Below are 20,905 nucleotides of genomic sequence, written 5' to 3'. Positions count from 1 at the left end.
GTGCCTCGCTTCCCCCAGCCAGAAATAACAGCTTTTCTGTTGTGAGGGTGGACTGCACAATCTGTGTGAATTACACACCGCCACTCATGCATCAAGTAACATAAATAATAATCACAATAAATGAGTTCTAATGGAACTGGAACAGTAGTATAACATCTGGCAGATAAGTGTTTCACATATTTTTTATGTCCTTTGTTTCCAGCAATCATATCATGTTAAAGGCTGTTAGCCAAGGCAATGCCAGGCTGTCCTCAATATAACCTGTAATTCATGTATGAATAGGTAGGTGAGTGTTGGGACTTGGCACTGATATGTATTTACAGGTCCTTTACACAAGATCTCAAGTGAGCTGAATGTCAAATGTGCTACCTCCAGTCATGGGAAGAAGTCTCCCAGACCACTGTGCGACTGTCTGGTCGAGGGGGTGGGATGTTGGTCCTATACAGTATATATGATTGTAATGGAAGATTAAAATTAGACAGGTTATATGCTCATTAAGGCTGCTTCTCAAGGGAACTGATGTGGAATTGTTTTAAGCCCAGTGTTCAGTGTGCATGACTGTTTCATTTAAACCACATGTCTGTGACTTGGGAATTTTTTTTTTTCAATGTTTTTTAAACTTTTAAAGGAACATACAGTACATATGCCACACTTATGCTCTGTGTCTTTATTCTATATAACTCACATAACACCTAGAGAAACATGATTGCAGTGCTATGGGAAAAGTTGACCAATTTTGTTACCTGTTAGCTTGTCAAGTGCACTTCAATATGTCTTCAACTATTATTCATAAAAATTTTAAAATGCACATTAAGATCCTTCCATCCATTACAAGTCTTTCATATTAAGGACCATTGAGGAGAGGCTATTAAATATATTGACAGATACATTGATATATTGATATGTGATATTTACATGAAACATATATAGCCATGCATAACCAGCACAAACATAGTAATTATTTAACAACACAAACTTATCCAAAACATTATGCGGATGACAAAATTGTAAAGGATATTACCATACATACGTAATGCAAAATAAATGACAAGACATAAACATTTTATAATCATCTTACACAGTGCATATGCAGGTGTTATGTGTCTGTTTAATGTCACAATCTCACACAGCTCCATTACAGAAAAGCATTCTTGATTTAAATACAGTTGAATGTAACTGAAAATCAGTTTTGTTTCACTCTTATGATAACAGCTGCATTGAATGAAACCCCATAACAATTTTAAAGAACATACATGTAAGCATATAAGGAGTTGATTTTTGCAATGCATGAATTCTACAAGAATTTGAAAAAAAGGCAGAAGTAATAATATCCTCTTTAGAAACTATATAATTTGTAGAGATGTACAGGTAAGACAAACAGTCCCTGAAAAAAGTTCCATAACTTACAATTGTATTATTTTTCTTATAATATTACAAAAGAGCTCTTAGGGTTGGTACATTCTGGCCTTGAGCATGGCTCATGATAAAATCTGAGAATTACTGCAAATTTGAATGATGCTCCTGTGTGGCAGGACTTGAACTTGAACAAGATACAAATACTGTGGCTCCATTTCAAGTAGCATAGAAGACAGACACTTTCAGAGTCGTGTTACAAGTAGCTAATCTCCAGTGATGTGTTCTTCTCCACAGGCTCCTCTGGCAGGGGTTTCACGCTACCATTTTTTGTTCCATTCAGCAGGGCTGTGGTCGGACCAAAAGGAGGGCCTTTGCCAGTACTGTCCCCAGATGGGCCTCTCCTGTCTGGGGAGCCAGAGAGCAAAGCACGGGTGCATTCAGCCTGTCTGCTGCTGTTCCCGTTCTGTGTGATCTTGCAAATCTCAGTCATCTCAGTCATCTCCTCCCTGTCTTCTTCCTCATCCTCCTCTTCATCATCTCTCATGGCCCTGCGCAAACTCTCACGGGGCATCAGGATCTGACGGCGCTCGTCCTGTTGCTGCTGATCCGGAGGTTCGTGGTTCTCTACTTTCCGAGAAGATCGGCACAGGGCCTTGCGAAAGCCTCGCTTGAAGTTGTCGGACAGGAAGCTGTAGACAATGGGGTTGGCACAGCTGTTGGCGTAGGAGAGCACCACCACAAAGTAGTAGAGGCCCTGCAGCTCACCGGGTGGAGACACGATCAGGTTGATAATGTTGAGGGCATAGAAAGGCAGCCAACAGAAGACAAAGACGGCCACCACTATGACAACCATGCGAGTGACCTTGCGCTCAGATTTGCGCCGTTTGGCAGAGGTGGCATGAACTTTCTTGCTTGAGCTGCGGATCTTGACCACAATGAGAAGGTAGCACATACAGATGACCAGCAGGGGAAAGAAAAAGCCCACTGTGGATGTGTATATAATAAACGCAGCCCGCCAGATCCTTGTGGGCTCTGGCCAGTTGATGTTGCATGCGCTGCCCTTTTCTAAGACATCAGCGAAGATCACCATGGGCAGGACCACCATGAAAGACATGGCCCACACTGAGCCATTCACTGCCTTAGCCACCTGTGGCCGCCTCCACTTGGAAGACCGGATGGGGTGCACCACCGCCAGATAGCGGTCGATGCTCATCACTGTCAGGCAGAATATGCTGGTGAACTGATTGATGCCATCCACCGTCATAACCAGCCGGCACATGAAAGAGCCAAACGGCCAGGACATCATGGCATTCTGGACAGCCAGGAACGGTAGGCTCAACATGAAAAGCTCATCAGCAATAGCCAGATTGAGGATGTAGATGTTGGTGACAGACTCAGTCTTGGAATAATGCAGGACAATGTGGATGACCAGGGTGTTTCCTCCCAAGCCAACCACGCAGACAATGATGTATATGAGTGAGGTGAGGACTCCAGCCACACCAGTACCCGTTCCATTGGTGCAGTTCAAGGCGCTGAAGAGGCATGTGTCTTTGAGAAATGTCTCATTAAGGAGGAACTCAGGGAGGGAGACGTTGGCCCAGAGCTCTGGTAATGCAGAGGGGTCCACTGAGGAAACCGCCATGGCAGCTCCAATTTCCTTCTCTCTCTCTCTCACGCTGTGCTCAGCTGGGACCCATTGCCCTATAAAAGAGTCAAAGAGACATTTATTTCTTTCAAAGCTCCCTCTGACTTGAAGTATGTGGTATGCGAAATGTTCACAATATCAGAACAATTCCAGGATTGTTTAGAGCTATTCTGCTAGAGAGAAAAGGCTATTCTTCAACAGAGAGACAAATGAGGCATGTTTAAAATGATTTATATGACAAAGACATACATACCAATACTAAGTGTAAACTCTGGGCTTATGACTCAGGAACACAATAAAACCAGGTTTAAACCCAACCATACAGCTAATGACTTCTAAAATAAATATTTCATGTTAATGACTAGATATAATATTTGTTAGTGAAACTGGCAAAAAGGTGTTTCTGCAGTTGTGATTCTCTGAGAAGATGTTTTGGTTTTCTGTGCAACAGTTCAGCTGTTGAAGTCACAGTTTCAAATACAAATGATATAAGGCCAAAGATTCTACTTTAAAATGTTAAATGAGCATAATGCTTTGCAGTGTTACAGTGTTGGTTCCATATCTCACAGTTTTCAACTAAACAGCCTATTATGTCCCTTGGAAACAAAATTATATTAACAACAAATCTTCATTACTTTTTACTAATTTAAAATAACAAAATAATAATACAATTATACTGAATATTTATATTTATTCAATTATTTTCTCAGTTGTTGCTTTTCAGCAGTGTTTTTTGTTGTTTTCTTGTCCATCTTACTGGCCAATTAGGCAGTGTCTACTCCATCATTAAAGACCGAAACTTGAGTGATGGGAATGACGAAACATGCAATTAGAAGATGTCATTAAACTGTGCAAATACTGAGATAGAAGAGCTAATAGCATCCATGTGGAGAATGAAACAACCCTGGAGGAGGGGGGTGGATGGTGGTTGCTGGTTTATGGAAGGTTAGATGGAAATGGTAATTCAAACAGCATAATTAAATGATAACAGGGTGAGAAATAAAAGAAGCAAGACAAACGCAGGGGCAGTGGGTATGAGTCACACAGGAAACAATTAAGGGAGGTGGAGAGGAAGTGAGCAGAGCAGCTGTGGGAAACACAGCCATAAGGAGTCTGTGTTTAGCCAGTGTACATGTCTACAGAATCCTCAGACCGTTTAAACATCGCCTTTTCCCACATGCTACAGCTAATGATTGACATTTTACCCATGCAGCACTGAACAAGCTATGACAATGTTAACAGGCATGTACTGTGTATGTATATATGCATGTGTTTGTCAGATGAACGTAGGGTCTTTTGCTGCATTTGTAAGTGCGCTTCAGTGAGCTTATATGCACACCAGGAGTGTGCATGCAAATAAAAGCATGTAGATGCAGTCTTCTCTGTCTGCTCTTACTCTTGCTATACAAAGATTGGTCTGTCTATGTCTTGGAACAGTCACACCTGTGCACAACAACCCCTGTCTTTCTGTCTTTCTCCCTCTTTCCCCATATCTAGTTTTGACTGTGATGCAGAGATCAGAGCAGCAGGCCTGTTCCACAAGGGAAAATGAAAAATGCTCCTACAGACCAGTATTGCTTCTTGTCAGTGCCTGAGATCCAGAGCTGCAGTGTGCACGCCACTAACCCGGACAAACAGGCAACTTCCAGCAAACACAAATAATATGAACTCCAGGTTTGCTTGGAAAAGTGTGCACACCTGTGCATACTGCAGTTCCTTTCTGATGTTATTACCCAGAGAGCTCCCCTGATGTCTCAAGGGGCCCAGGGCTCTGATTGGTTTGTCTCGCAGCTCCATTACCTGATAGAATATGGGCGCGCTGCATTTCTCTATGCTAATGGCAAATCACAAGTGCACTCTACTTATTTAACAGCACTTGTTGACACCATTCCTGTAATTCAACTTTGATGTCCTTTTAAATGATGGTCTCTTTGATGCTAGCCTGATTCTCTGGTGTGCAGGTTCTTTACTGCCCTCTTTCAAGTGTTCTTTTCTCTGGTTGGATAGTGCCTTAAGTGTTCTGTATTCTTCCTACCCTCATGGGTCAAACCATGGTAAAGAAATGGAGTCCTGTCCTCTCACTGCACTACAGATAGAATCTTATGAGTATCTTATTTCTTTTTGAATACCTTAGAATATGCAGACTGGACCTCTCTTACTCTCAACCCTCTTACCATTTAAAAAATCTAACTATTTATTGGATGCATAAAAATTAAATTTGTTTATTATATTAAAAATAATATTGTTTTGAGTAGAAACCTTGTGTGTAACTTTGCTTTGAAAAGTGCTGGGGACAAGAATGTAGCCTGGGTGTTGCATTAAATTCAACTGTACCTTAAATTCACAATTTCTTTTAAACAATCATGTCCTTAGGCACATATATTCATTGAAATCAGCACTGAGACCAAAAGGAAGAGGTTCATGACATGTTTATGGCTGAATTTGTCAAGCCTATTGTTGTTTTATATTGTTTTCTATTCATTTTGATAATCAAACTATTTACTTCTTTGTATTTGTTTTAATGGAGACATATGAGATTCCAGCAACTGTTCTGGACGTTTAATTGAAGCTCACATGCAGTGACAGCCATGTCATATTAGAGGTATCAAATACACTTTTCTGTATCTTCTGTAGCTGTTTTCACAGTCTGTTTGAATGAGTGTCTGCAAAATTTTAGAGTATACTTTAAAAAAGTGGTAGGGACAACATCAGCCATTTCAGAAAGAGGTGGGTACTCCAGCCACACCAGTACCCGTTCCATAGGTGGGGACATGCTCCCTGTGTCTCAAGCGAATTTATACCTAAGCCTATGCAATCATTGCTATTACATAGTAAGTAAAATGTATTTATATAATACTTTTCCCAGACATAAGACACAAAATATAAAAAATACATAAATTATACAAACATATATTACATGAACATGTCATGTATTATAATGTTATGAATGATGAGTTGAGAATGATGTTAATGACATTATTCATTAACAAACAATTTAATCTTATTAGTAGTTGAAAATATTGTGAAACTGTTGATTTCTAAACACTATTCCACATTTTTTTATTTTCCCTCTCTGTGAGTTTCCTGAAAGAAGGTTGTTTTTTTTTTTTTGTTTTTTTTTTAATCAAACTGATGTCTATATGCCCATGCTAGTGGATTACTGGAAGTGTTGATGCTGAAAGCAATCTTATCTGCTGTCGCTGTGCAGTTTGTCTATGTAATCATCTTAAGGAAACAATACGGGGTGAACCATATTATTGGATCCAGTGCTATAATGCATCAAAATAATTGCATGAAACCTTCAGAATATAGCGAGCCTAATTTCACACTAAATCCATAGCAGTAGTGAGATAGTCTTGGTCAATTGCAAGAAACCCAAGAACCTCTATAACACATAAAAGGCTTAATATATGTTGGACTTTTCCAGTTATGGTCATATTTTTCACAGTGCTGAATGGTGGCTTGGTAGTTAGCATGTTTGTCTGTCAGCACTAGGGGCTTGGGTTCAGGTCCTAATCTGGGTGGAGTTTCCATTTTCTGTCTGTGTGGGTTTCTTCCCACTGTCCAAATACAGGGAAGTTAGGTTGACTGGATACTCTAAATTGTCCTGTGTGTATATGGTTGGTTCTCCTGGTCTAAAGCTCTTCCCTGGTGCAGTCCCATAAGTGGCTGGAATTTCAGATAGAGAGTATGCTGTGCATACTGTGTCACATTGGTGTGTGAGTGATTTGACTGTAAAAGTTGATTTCTCTTGGTAAAGCTCCCTTGAGATAGGTGCTATATATATATATATATATATATATATATATATATATATATATATCCAAATTGCAGTAAAGTACACAGAGTACATTTACTACCATTTTTAATATTTATATTTATATTTATATTATTTATCTCACCATCTTACTGCAGTACACTGCATCTACTCTCCTAGAATCTTTGTCGGATTATATATATATATATATATATATATATATATATATATATATATACACACACACATACTGTACTGTATATACAGTATATTAGATGTTATATAATATATATTAGAGATGTTTATATGTATAAGATATAGCTATATTTATTGACTTGAAACAAGAGGTTTTCAACTAGCTCATTAATTATACTCCCCTACAAGGGTTGCATTTGCATTACAAGAGTACTACTTGTTTCTATGGCATATATTAGAATATATTAAAAATCACCACCAACTTTAGTAGAAACATTTATTCATTATAGACACATTTAGTGCACCATTAAATACTACAGCCCTTTTGGCATGCATAGTTTATATTAGCCATTAGAAGTAAGCTTCTGACCACATAACCTGTTGGCTGGATATATTTGGGTGGTGGGCCACCCTCAACCCAGCTATGACATTTACTTGTGTAATAAGTGCAGCAACACTGCTGTGTCTGATACACTCATACCACAGCACCCATGTCTGTGTCATTGCTGTCATCTTTATTATCTTAGTATCTTCAACAATGACAGATTGAAAAGACTAACATCTTATTAATGACCAAAACACCTCTTCTACTTATATTCTCTTGTAAAGAACCCCAACACTGAAGCTTGCTTTTGTTAGCAATACATTTCTCTTCAATTTAGTCTCTTCGTGGAATTTATGAAAATTAATTTTTAATCAATTTCCTGTTCATATGTCACCATTGTTTCTCAGACAGACTACTAACAATTTTGTGCACTTCTGCTACTTTATCTGTCATTCTTCATATTAACTGACCACATGTAAGTTATTATGACCACATGACCACATGACACCATTCATTTCATGGCTTCTATAGTTCCGAAGTAAAAATCGTTCTGAAGCTCTGGCATAATACAATAAAATCTCAGTGGCTAGCTGTTTTTTTTTTTCAACTAAAATGCTTCTTTGAACTTTTTGTGTATATAATATATATGCGCGCGCAGGGTTGGACAGTAACGGAATTCGTGTAACAGCGTTACATAATCCGAATTAAAAAACGGCAATTGTATTCCGTTACCGACAAAAAGCAGTATTACTGATACACGGTGTTTACTAGATTTACTTTAGGTGCCCCCAAGCCACATTCTAATCGCGTTAACGGTTCCCTCCGCTGTTGTCGATATCATCAGCATGGACTGTAGCCTTCGTTTATTTAATTATGGGTTTAGAACACGTACCATTCGTTATGTTTCTACTCTGGGTTTGTGATTCATACATTTCTTTGCTTTCATTAAAGCACACGACGCAACTTATGCTAACAGCGGTTTGTTGATCTTTTTCATTGTTAACACTATTTTCGATTCACGTGGATACGGTATTCGTTACATATAACATTTTTAATAAAAATTCTTAATGGAATTTTATTTTGTGGTTGGCTGACGACAAATCACTGATTAATCTACTTGAGATCAAACAGTCACTTACTGACCTTTTATTGTGTTATCCTCAACTGTTATATGATAATCTCCTGTTTGTGCGCTACTTATAAATGGGATTGAAGAACCCCAATTACGATCCGCTATCAAGATACGCCCTTTGTTAACCGAATGCTACACAATTTCTACCAAGAATAGCTCCTGTTGTCTTCGGCAAAATTGTAAAATAACGAGTGAATGATCTCCTATCGCGGAAGAGTGTTTTTAAGCGTACATTCTAGTGAGGTTTATCCCCACCACAAGTGTGCAATGAAGAACTTTGTTTTCACCGTTGCTACAACATTCTATACGTGACTGGGATGTTTACACTGGTGGAGACAATTTGACAGGAGTGTAGAGACTGGCCTTTTGAAACGAAGTACCTTCTCAGCAATATCGGATAGCTGGGGAAGGTACATGTTTTATATGGGCAACTTTCACACAACTCTTGAGTTGTTTATGAGTCTGGTACAGGGAAAATACTGGCACTTGTAGGATCTTGTTGGTGGGCATACTGGCTGGTACTGCAGGGGCAAGTGTTCTTAAACTGACAAATAATGGGTTAAAATAATCCAAATGTAATGGAGAGTAATCAGATTACTTTAATATAATAATTATTTGGATTAGGTTACAGACATATTTTAATAGGTAATCACTAATCTGCAACAGAATACATGTTCAAATAACCCTCACAACCTTGTATATATGTATGATGAATAAAAAATTCCGCAATTTTTTTTTTACTTTCTACTTTCATGTCTCAGTTAAGTCAGTGCTCCTAAAGCATGCAACTCCATCTCCTTTCAAGTTATGTAAATTTACAGAATACAGCTAACAAGTTAAATGGATAAATGTAGGGCAATCAGAGTATTCAAGTAAAGTTCATGTAATGTGCAATCATCAAAATCATCTATGACAGACTTCAAGTCCAAATTCCTGTCTCTGGCATATTAACGGTCAGAACAGCCAAACTGTTAAAGACTTCTATCTTCTGAGGTAAGCAACCAGTTAGGAAGTCAGCCAGCTATTTGTGTTTTGCTTTTAATTTTTGAGCTCCACTTTTGTGTTGAATTTACTTAGGATATTCACAGAATGTATTAATTTTTTTTAAGTTAAAGTCTCCTCCAATGTTAACCTATATGTTTATGCTAGACTACCAATTTGGATTGCAACAAATATCATGTTTTCTAAATAAACATGATTTGGCTAAATAACAATTTTCCTGAGAACCGTTACAATGTGATGTGCATTATTTAATTATTTATTTTTTTAAATACAATACATATTTTCATAGATTTTAATGGAATTAGTTTTATGGTTTAGCCTGACAGAAAGGACCCAACTGGAATGGTTTGGGGTCCAGTCACTGTGGCATCGCAGACCCCAGAGCAACTATTCCCCCTGCCCCACCCTGCCACACCCTGCCCCACCATGCCCCACCCTGCCCACACCCTGCCCCACCCTGCCACACCCTGCCCCACCCTGCCCACAAAGTAGTTATGCTGGTTAGAAATGAAATAAATGTCTGGCAAGGATAATTTCTGGCACTCTGTCATATATCTGAGTGAGATATGGAATATAGAATTTTAAAACCACAGCTACTAAACTTACAAAGCCTAAATCATCAACCTTGATCAACCACTCCTCATATGTTACTGTAAGGGCTGCTTATTCAAGGAACTGAAGGGGTTATGTGTCCTGCAAGAGATAAACTGTACACTAGAGAAACAAAAAATAAGACTGATTGATTGCTTTGCTGAAGTACTAGGACTAAGATAAAGGACTTTTCATTTCCACTGCTTACACATCTTGGACATCTTTCTAAACATTGTTAGTTGTTGCTATGGTAGCACTAAAGATAGGAAATTTAAGGAAAACTAATGTGCTTAGAACATTGGAACTTATCATATAAAAATGTTACCTGATTCACATCTAAAGCACTTTGGACAGATGATGATTACACAGATGACTGGACTTCTGTCCAAAAGAGATGTTAGCATTTGTTCAGCTGACAGCATTCTTTCTGAGTACATCAAATGCCTTATACAAATCTTTACATTTACTATTGAAGGACAAAGCAGTTACTTCAAAGATATAAGACCAAAGCCAATTCAAAGTAATTAATTCTGGTAGATGAATTATGAGTTATTTCACAGTAGTTCAAATACAATAATGCAGCAACAAAGAAATTAGATTACAAGATAACATAACACTACTTTTCTTCCACAACTGTTGATTTAGGCATATCATATCAATAATCATCATGCATAAATGTTTACTCTCTTGAAGTCAGGCTTTAGAGAACATTTAGAGAACACATTTCCTTGATGGCTGTTTACAGGATATCCATGAAAACATCCAGGTTCAGTGGTTGTCAAGTCATGTTCAACAAGTATAACAGAAACCAATATTTTGCAGATGACTGGTGGATTGAGTCAGTTCATGAGTAAATGAAGGCATGTTATTTCACACATTTTTAACACATATTTATTTATTCAAATAAATATATTCTCAAATTATTTATTTTCCAAAACACGAGTATCTTGTGCACCATCTTTCCGAAGCTTTAATTTGCTAAATGGATCTTTCAGACTGATTTTTCTACACACCACAGATTTGTACTAATTGACTGCTTTCCATTCAAAGGCTCTGAATATGCTATATCAAGGAGGAAACACAGAGGCATATCATGGGTATGCCCCCAACCACCCCACACCCCCAGCAACACCAATCAAAAAGGGCTTCTTGTAAAGTACATAATGTTGAAAAACAATGGACAATCTGTCACTTTACCTCTTAGAATTCGGACGTGTTCATACTAACGCTGATCTTAGTGGAGCAGAGCACTCAAACACTGTATGACTCAGATAAGAAAGCTTTCAGGTGATTTTCCTTTCTTCATTTCAGGGTAGGTACAATACAACCCGAGACCGAAACTACTGTGTCATTGACCTTAATGTCCTTTATGTTTGGCTCAAAAACTAATTAGACAGAACAGTTCATGTGCTTTAGAGCATCAAAATACTGGTTCATATTAAGGTATCTAATACCAGTTCTACCTTATGTCTTTTGCTAACTTCAGCACACTGGACATGCAAGTCAGGGATGCAACAGCAAGGACCTGAAATGTGTTGAATATCTTACTGTGTGACCACTCTCTTCTCTTCCATGTTGCATATTAAAGCTTACAAACACTGAGTGGGCACAGGAGGCCGACATATTGAAATTCATCTCAGCTAACCAATCAGCTCATCGTGGTTTTGGGCTGGGTGGCTTGCAATTCCACACTCACTCATCAGTGCAGATCTGCCCTTCCCCTGTGCCTAGTGGGCCACTTTAAGCATTTTAATAAAATGTATAAAGTGACCCACTATCACATGCCGCAGCACAGACAAAGCACGACCAGGAAGACATGGTGCTAGGTCATAATGAAGATGTACCTGAGCTCCTCAGATCACAAAGGTCCTGTAGGAATGTAGCAGATACATACAGCAGAGTTTGAAGGATTTCCTAATGAATGAGGACTAAAGAAGCCCTGATCTCGGTATCTTTAAGTCTTTATCTCTCAAATTCTTTGAGACAATACTGGTAGAATTGCAGCTGTGATTTTACAAGCAGTTACCATGCTTATTTATAGAAAATTAAATAAAATGTTTCATCTAAGCAGACCTGCACTGCATCTGCTCCTCTCATCTGAAATGTCACATTTGAACAAACCCGAGAGGCATGTTAAACCCCCCTTTTCATCATGCAACCGTGGAGCTTCTCTTGGAGGGGAACGGAGACCTGAGCAGAGCACTTCTCTTCCCTTGCTCCGGCTCTCCCTCTTTGCAATATGTCTGGACTCAAGCAAGACCCAAAGGGTTTCGTCTGGCTGCATCAGTGTCAACCTCAATGCGTCGCCACTGTGACTAGTGCCTGAAGCACCACCTCAGTGATGTGGAGAGCTTGCTCTCTAATCTTAACTCTAACTCTAATCCCAACTCTAACCCAAACCATAACCTCCTCTTTCTCTCTTTCATCTCCCCCCAAATCAGCCCACCTTGGTGCAGAATGGACAGGGAGAAGAAAATCTGAAAGTTAGGGCTGCTCAATACGGAGCCCTCTTGCCACCCCCTCTTGCCATGTTTAGACTCCCTGCAATTAGTGAGTTAACATTCTTTGAGCTGCTCTGCACTGCTTCCACTGAAGTTGTAATCACTGTGTTTGGAGGATGTGATTTTCTAAAATGCTCCATGCTTCCTCTGTACAGCCACTGTCGATCTGCCCACAGCTAAATTATTTGTGTGTGTGTGTGTCCAAGAATGTGCTCCTACTCGTGGAAAAAAGACTAACTGCAAGAAAAAGCACTGTTTTAATTAAAGCTTTCTACACACAGATTCAAAGGCTATGTGGCAGGCACAAACTCTGTGTCTCACCGTATATGAGGTATTTGGTACTCTTATTCTGTGTGTATTTTTAAGAGGCTGCTGGAACATGGTAGATGTAGAGCTGCTGGAATATGGTAGATGTGTCAGCATGCATGCGTGTATATTTCACACGCATGATATTAGCAGGCAAACAGCCGGGATCTTCCATCTGTGAGGGTTCCTATCTTCCTACTCGGCTTTAATCAGCCAGAAGGCTTTGAATAAATCATCAGAGATTTGATCAAGCATGCCTCCACAAGAATAGAATTTGTTAGTGGCATTATTGAAATATTATTTGCTCACACAAAATCATGATGGATAGAGCATCGTATCTTGATTCTTTTAGGCCTTTTCTGATATCCTAATGAATCTTAGCTACAATGGGTGACTTCACAAAAGATTTATATCATATTCCTATAAGGGTTTCCCAAACAGGAAATTGCTTTAAAATGCAACACAGGTTTGTAGTCAAACTTTTGACTGTTTAGATCTATTTGGTGAATAATAAATGTGACAGTATAAATATGCACCACTTAAATGAACAAAAATAGTGGTCGACTGATTGATGTTTAAGCAGCATATAACAATAAGAGAACATAATTTTTATATTTTACATTGAACAAAATACATTTTATATTTAAAAAATGTAGGATAATAGCTATAGTATTATGACTGGAATAAAGCAGGTATATACAAATATTCTCTGCTCCAAATAGAGAGGTTATAACACTGTGGATCAGTAGGATGGACCAGGGGAGGTGGAGGAAGTTATCAAGTGCACAAAAGAAATGAAAGTACTGACAATACTACATCCAGCCGAGTCTATTCAGATAAATTGAGGAACCGATGTCTGTGTGTAAGAATTTCCATTTACCAAAATGTATTGATGATGTTTTTTTCTTGTTATGTATATATGTTTTCATTCCTAAAAATATACTTGAATAAAATATATTTTAATATTTGTGGTATTGTGTGTCAGTTGTGTGAAATATGAACATTTCATTAATGTCTATGCTTTATTGTAAGAGATAGATGAAATGACAACAATTTTAAAGTGTTGTGACGTCCAAGTCCATGAGGGTTAATACATGGGTCAATATAATGAGGAGTTTAAGAGATCACTTGCAAATTAACAAATTATCTTATGATAGAATTAACAAAGTACTTTGCCTTATGATGCATTTGTGAAGCTCACCCGGACTTAGGGACTCTGAATCAGTGGATTGTCAAAGCTCTGAACTGGTTTCGGCCTTATCATGGTCTGGGCAGCACAGCAACTCCACGTGCCAGTGCGTCTGTGCACACTGAGATCTCTTGGTTGTCAGAAACCCATGGGCCAGCTTTCTCTAGCTAGAGCGCATAGGCAGAAAATAACCCACTATTACACAAAGTATTACTGCAGTTGTTAAAAGCTTAAAGCTGAACAATTAGAATGCTGGTGTTATTGCGTGCAGAAAAAAAGTGCCTTTTCACTGTAATTGAAAACTTTGCCTGTAGTCAGAATGTAAACAGAATGTATTGGATTGAATGAACAGAGAATAAAAGAGAGAGAGAGAGAGAGAGAGAGAGAGAGAGAAATAGATGGCAACCCAGTGAGACTTAGTGAGAGTAAACACATTTCCATACCCCTAGGCACCAGGCTTGCAATCAAAAAACGATTTATGATCAATAAAGCATCTCTGGCTTTCAGAAAACTTGGAAGTGAAATCACACAAGTAAATCATCGATCGCCACCAAGTAGGTAAGAAGTGTTGAACATGTGTAATGATGCACCTTGAGGTATGCCAGCTGGGCGGTGTACTGTGCACCTGAGTGCAGACGGCAGCGTGTGGGTGGAATGGTGCGAGTGCTACGGTGATGGAATGGACAAGCAGGGAGGCACTGCACCTGCATGCTGAGTGTCATGCTGTCAGTGAGAGGCATGAACAGGAGTGGGAAGGCTTGCGACACACAGTGCAGAGATGCTGACGCACTATGCAGGAAAAATAAGGAGATCTGCATGATCTATAGTGCAAACACACACACACACACATACACATGCACGCACACACGCACATACACAAGCATTCATACACAACTGCCATAATAAATGTACACCAGCCTGGAGCAGATGCACATTTCTGATTTTCTCCACTGCCTGTAAAATTTTGTTGCATTAACACAGAGCTCCCAAGGCTGAGGACGCTGTGAGTGGCTAAGATTAATGCAATGGCAAATCTAACGCATATGTCATGGGGCCTGATGAGAGGCTTGAGTGTCAGTAATTATGGACTGTTTAAAGAGACAACTGAAGTTCGATTCTGAGAGATAGATTTGTTGTGCCTGTCACCTGAAATGTACCCCAGCTGGTGAAGAGTTGCTAACTGGGCATTGTGCAAGGCCATACATTCATCACTCTTTCCCTCTCATCCATCTCTCTCTCTCCCACTTTCACTCTTGCTGTCACTATTTGTATCTCTTTCTCACACTTGTGCTTGCCTCTCCATTCTCTCTCCCTCACTCTTTCTGTCTCATTCTTCATCTCTCTACTTAGTAATGAAGATGTACAGTGTGTGTGTTTTTATAACCCTCTCAAACACTGATGGAAATCACAAAGATAGAAGTTACATGATAGTTTTAGCAGCTGTCAAACCAACTGCACAATACCCTGTAACAAAGACAAGACTAACAGAATGTAAAAGATCCTCTCGACTTCAGCCCGATTATGACTGCATTAAAGTGCACTGGATTGCATGGTCGACAAGCCCATACCCTTAGTTTCATCCTAGCCACTTTCAGGTCACTGGGGTAGCAGTGTTCTAATAATGTTGTAACTGCAGACTACATATGTCACAAGAGACCACTGCTAAGAACTATTTTTATTTCAAGATAGACTGAGTTTGTTTTTCAGGTAGACTGGCCTCTAGGGTTGAAGGTGTCCTGCAAGTGGTCTCCCATGACATCTCGACTTGAAGTAGCCAAGGAGATGTGGAGGATCTCAGCTTCCACACTATTTCCTGCTTCCCCTTTCAATCACGTCGGCAGGCAGCTAAGTATAAATGGCACCTTCCAACTGCTGGGTCCTCACAGCACTCCTGTCAGAGCAAGGCTCTTTCACAGCAGTGCCTAGCTCATTCTTCCAAGGGTTTAAAGGAAACTTGCTCAACTCTTCACCAGACAGCAACATGTCAAAGCAATAACATCAAAGGAGATCCCGATGAGCCCAAGTCATTGAGACCATAAGTGAGCTTCACTGACACACAGCACCAGCCCCTGCCTGCTACATATATTACCTGGGAGAAGGTGGTGAGACATGCTCACAGAAATATGGTAGGTGTAGCTCGGATGGGAGCCCCACAGGACACCTGTACAGAAACAGCCAGGAACAATCCCCTTGAAAACACCTAGTAGACCGTCTATGATTGCGGTATAGTGTATAGGTGATGTTAAATCCTTTATCCATTTCCAGCAGGGCAGATGGAACATGGATTAAGCATGGCCTTGAAGTTAATAAATCATGCTCACATGCCTGGATTCCTCCAGCGCTGGTCATTACGAATGTGGAATATGCAAACCAGACATGAAGCATTCAGCCTCTTATCCGTAGAGCACTGGCAAGCACAGGTGTAACATGAGTGGGACTTGAACTCATGCTCACCTGGGAGCTGCTGTTTGAAAGTCAAATGTCCTGTTCAGTGCACCAAAAGGCAAACAACATTGGTTGGAGAGTGGTGATAGTCTTATCATTATAATGGAGAGTGGTTTAGACTTTGCACTGACTGTATTACACTACACTGTAAGGACCAGGTTTAACTATGATACACAAAGACAAAATGACACAATCTACTCCTTAGAGGTGTGACCAGCATGCACCAAAAGCATTTAATAATCAGGTGACAAAGAATCTTACATAAAAATCGAAATAAACAAATATAGCGAAAAATTATTGCACTCATAATTTTACATGAAACTCAACATTCACAGCGAGTAAGAGGGTGCCCCAGTGTAGGGAATGAATTCCTAGTAGCTGGTAACTATACTATATAGATATTCTAAGACATGCTATGCGATTGGACAAACTTTGTAATCTTAAGGCTCATGGATCTGAACATGTCTGAGAACAAGAAGGGTCAGGTTTTGGGTTTTAATACCCATCATGATGGTAACTAGTGAGTGACACCTTATATACTTGAAACTGTGCTGAGCCTATCAGTTGCTATCAATATCAGGATAGGTCATTTATTCTGAGACAGACTTTAAAATCAAATGTTCAGTTAACTGTAGATCAGTACAGTTTGGACCTCAAGGCCTTCCAAACTCAACAAATGGTAGATGCTGCCAGGAATTGTCAGGCTGAGTGTGGCTAGCTTTAGCATACTTTGTGTCTGCTCATTTGATGTGCATAGTGGGATATATAGCCAAAGATGACCAATGCCTACAAAGAGTAAAGCACTCTGGCTAGGTAGTCTAATGGAAGTACTTGAAAACCGAGTCATTTGAAGCTCTGTAGCTAGAATTCAAGTTTCCAGTTCCAGTGGAATTCCAGCAGTCACACATACCCTTCCCTTTTCACAGTTTCTCTTTACAATGTTCTCAGGGCATAATCTCAAAATTATAGTGTGTGCTAGATATCACACTCATTCTCTCTCTCTCTGTCTCTCTCTCTCAAACACACACACACACACAAACATGCACACACATGCATGCATGCGCACACACAACAGCAAAACGTCTATTTTGATCTGATATTCTTTTGTGGTAGCCTCTTTTTTGACATAAGCACAAAAAGGTTTTCCTTTTACTTTATATAAATTAATTATATTTAATAGAAATGAATTATATATTATATTTAAACATAAATAGACACATACCACAACAAGTGAAAACTACTACAATAAGTGGACACTGATAGATAGATAGATAGATAGATAGATAGATAGATAGATAGATAGATAGATAGATAGATAGATAGATAGATAGATAGATAGATAGATAGATAGATAGATAGATAGATAGATAGATAGATAGATCAGTCATAACCACAATGTTTACTTTGTGTAAGACATAATATGAATTAATACCGGTTTAGTAACTGAATATACATTTCTCCTTGCAATATTCTTAGGGCATTATCTCTAAATTATAGTGTGTGTCAGTTATCACACTCATTCACTCACTCACTTACTCACACACACATGCACAAGTGCACACACACACACACACACACACACACACACACACACACACACACACACACTTTTTTAAAGGTCTTAACAGCAAAACCTCTATTTTGATCTGATATTCTTTTGTGGTAGTCTCCTTTTTTGACATAGACACAAAAAGGTTTTCCTTTATTTCTTTATAAATGAATTATGTTTTATATAAATTAATTATACATTATATTTATTAATAAATGGACACATATACTACAATAAGTGAATACTCTACTACAATAAGTGAAAACTAATATATAGATATATCAGTAATAACCATAATGTAATTGTAGTTTGTGTAAGACGTTTCTAATATGAATAAGAGCCGCAATAGTAATTGAATATAAATATCGAAATAGTCATTGTATAACCCCTAAGCTTGCACACAAGGGCTTAAATGCATCACATTGTATTTTAACTTGCAATACACCCCAAAGGAATTAGAATAAGACCTGCAGATAATTCGTGTTGAGTAACGTTAATTACATCTACGGCGTTACGTCCGAACGTCAAAGCAAGCGCACTCTGTTACACTAAAAGCTGGACTTCTCTGTGCGCCCTGCGGCTTCAACCACTGTCCACGCGAGGATTCTGCTAATTTCATATCTTACATGAAATAGTGGTTTAAAGTAAAACACCTAACAAATGAGTACATTTGTAAACGAGTTACTGCTAACTCTGTAATCCTCCCTTGCAACACACAAGAACATTACATCTGCACCGAAAAGATACGCGAAAATATTGCGTTATAAACTTACCTCGGATCAATCGCGTAAAACCCGTGATCCTTAGAATTCCTCCCAACAGAAATGGAAGCAGGAATTACACGACTGAAAGAGCAAAGACTCCTTCTAGTGATACCGCTGTTTAGCTACTAGAGGATGAGGCTAGATAACATCGCCTACACGTGAAATGTGAGCAACGCGTGAAGCAGGGTGGGAAGCGCGGGAAGTGGGCTACTTTCTAGGCGCACAAGAAACTCTTTGCTATCTGAATTTGCTTTGACCTCACGGGGAGTCCTTAACACCACATTACTAGATGCTCCATCGGCCGCCTGTAACCAGGTAACGTCTCTTCTGCAAGGAGACGCCCCAGGGATAGAAAGTGGGAGGTGTTGATATAAATCACTGGTGCCCGAGTGTGTGTGAGTGCGCGGCGCGCTGTGTTTTGGTCTCTTTGTGTGGATCAGATGCACCTCATGATAATTGAAAATAAAGATTTTATATTTCTAAAGGCCTTTTACATAGAATGTCACTGTTATTTAATATGCTTATTACTGAGGATAAGAATTTAATATTTAGGTGTACACATTAAGAGTAATATAAATATTTAGATAGACTAATTCAATAATTACTTACAATCACACCATAAGAAATATTATAAGCATTTTAAGTGTGCATGAATGCGAATGTGTGTATACACATTTGTGCAGTTGTGCATTATAGTTCAGATTAATTGCTTATACATTCGCTTACAAGGATTGTTCACAATCTCAGGCACATCGTTTGGTATCCTTTAATCCATAAAATCATGGAAACTACACATTATGTAATGTAATTTGACTTGGTTTTCTTGTACACTCTTCTATTCTCAGACCATCATGATGCTGAATCTGTTATGAAAGCCCAAGTGAATATTTTATTTTTAAATATCATGTCAAAGCATGACATTAGACTTAATTTCTTTAACAAAGATAACTTTTTTATCTTTGTCCATGGTCCAAGAAACTATTTTAATTAAGGCTAATTCATTAACACACACACACACACACACACACACACACACACACACACACACACACACACACACACCTTAAAATACTAAATAGCCTCATAGATGAATGAGATTATTCACAGGTAAAACAGTAGTAACCAGTATTGCAGTAGTAACAAAATTGCAATTATAAGGAATTCCTTTTGCCATTTGCACCCCCACATTACTATTTGGTCTTTGAATTTTCCAAAGATAAACACACCTAATTCTGCAAGTGTTATCGCAAATAAATTCTAGTTCTACTCCAATTGGTTCACTTTAAAGATAATTTATACCATGTGTGGTCAAAATACAAGTCCTATCCCTATCCTACTTCCACAATGTTCATATTTGTGTTTATAGTTGTTTCAGATATTTTACAGCTTAATAGCCTGTTAGCAGCCCTTCAATTCTTCAGTTTTGTATATAAATGGTAGTACCCTTGGGTCTGAAAAGTTTATAAATGATAGTACCCTGGGGTCTGAAAGGTTTATAAATGGTAGAGTACCCTGGGTTCTGAAAGGTTTATAAATTGGAGATTACCCTGGGTTCTGAAAGGTTTATAAATGGTAGTACCCTGAGGTCTGAAAGGTTTATAAATGGCAGATTACCCTGGGTTCTAAAAGGTTTATAAATGGTAGTACCCTGGGGTCTGAAAGGTTTATAAATGGGAGATTACCCTGGGTTCTGAAAGGTTTATAAATGGTAGTATCATGGGCTCTGAAAGGTTTATAAATGGTAGTACCCTGAGGTCTGAAAGGTTTATAAATGGCAGATTACCCTGGGTTCTAAAAGGTTTATAAATGGTAGTACCCTGGGTTCTGAAAGGTTTATAAATGGTAGTACCATGGGCTCTGAAAGGTTTATAAATGGTAGTACCCTGGGTTCTGAAAGGTTTATAAATGGTAGTACCATGGGCTCTGAAAGGTTTATAAATGGTAGTACCCTGGAGTTTGAAAAGTTCACTACAAAATAAATTCAGTGTCATTCAATGCAGAGGAGGCATATATGAACTAGAAGGTAAAGTTTATGAACAAATTCTAAATGGTTCAGGTTCAAAATACATAGAGCCCATTGTAGAAATGTGTGATATGTAACAACAACAACAGCAACAACAATAATAACAATAAAAACAACAAAAACAA

At 38.7% G+C, this 20,905-nt stretch overlaps 1 protein-coding gene across 1 annotated transcript; it reads right to left on the bottom strand.

Annotated features, from left to right (window-relative positions):
- Nucleotides 1-647: 647 nt before the first annotated feature.
- Nucleotides 648-19,086, bottom strand: sstr3a (somatostatin receptor 3a). Its single transcript, XM_027002809.3, has 2 exons — nt 18,767-19,086; nt 648-3,057 (listed from the first exon to the last, which is right to left on the bottom strand). The coding sequence occupies exon 2, from the start codon at nt 2,996-2,998 to the stop codon at nt 1,610-1,612; it is 1,389 nt and encodes a 462-aa protein (XP_026858610.1). The 5' UTR covers nt 2,999-3,057; nt 18,767-19,086; the 3' UTR covers nt 648-1,609.
- Nucleotides 19,087-20,905: the final 1,819 nt, after the last annotated feature.

Source organism: Electrophorus electricus, chromosome 3 (assembly GCF_041902795.1).
Source record: "Electrophorus electricus isolate QZ-2024a chromosome 3, ASM4190279v1, whole genome shotgun sequence".
NCBI lineage: Eukaryota > Metazoa > Chordata > Actinopteri > Gymnotiformes > Gymnotidae > Electrophorus > Electrophorus electricus.
This window is presented reverse-complemented; position numbering and strand designations above follow the sequence as displayed.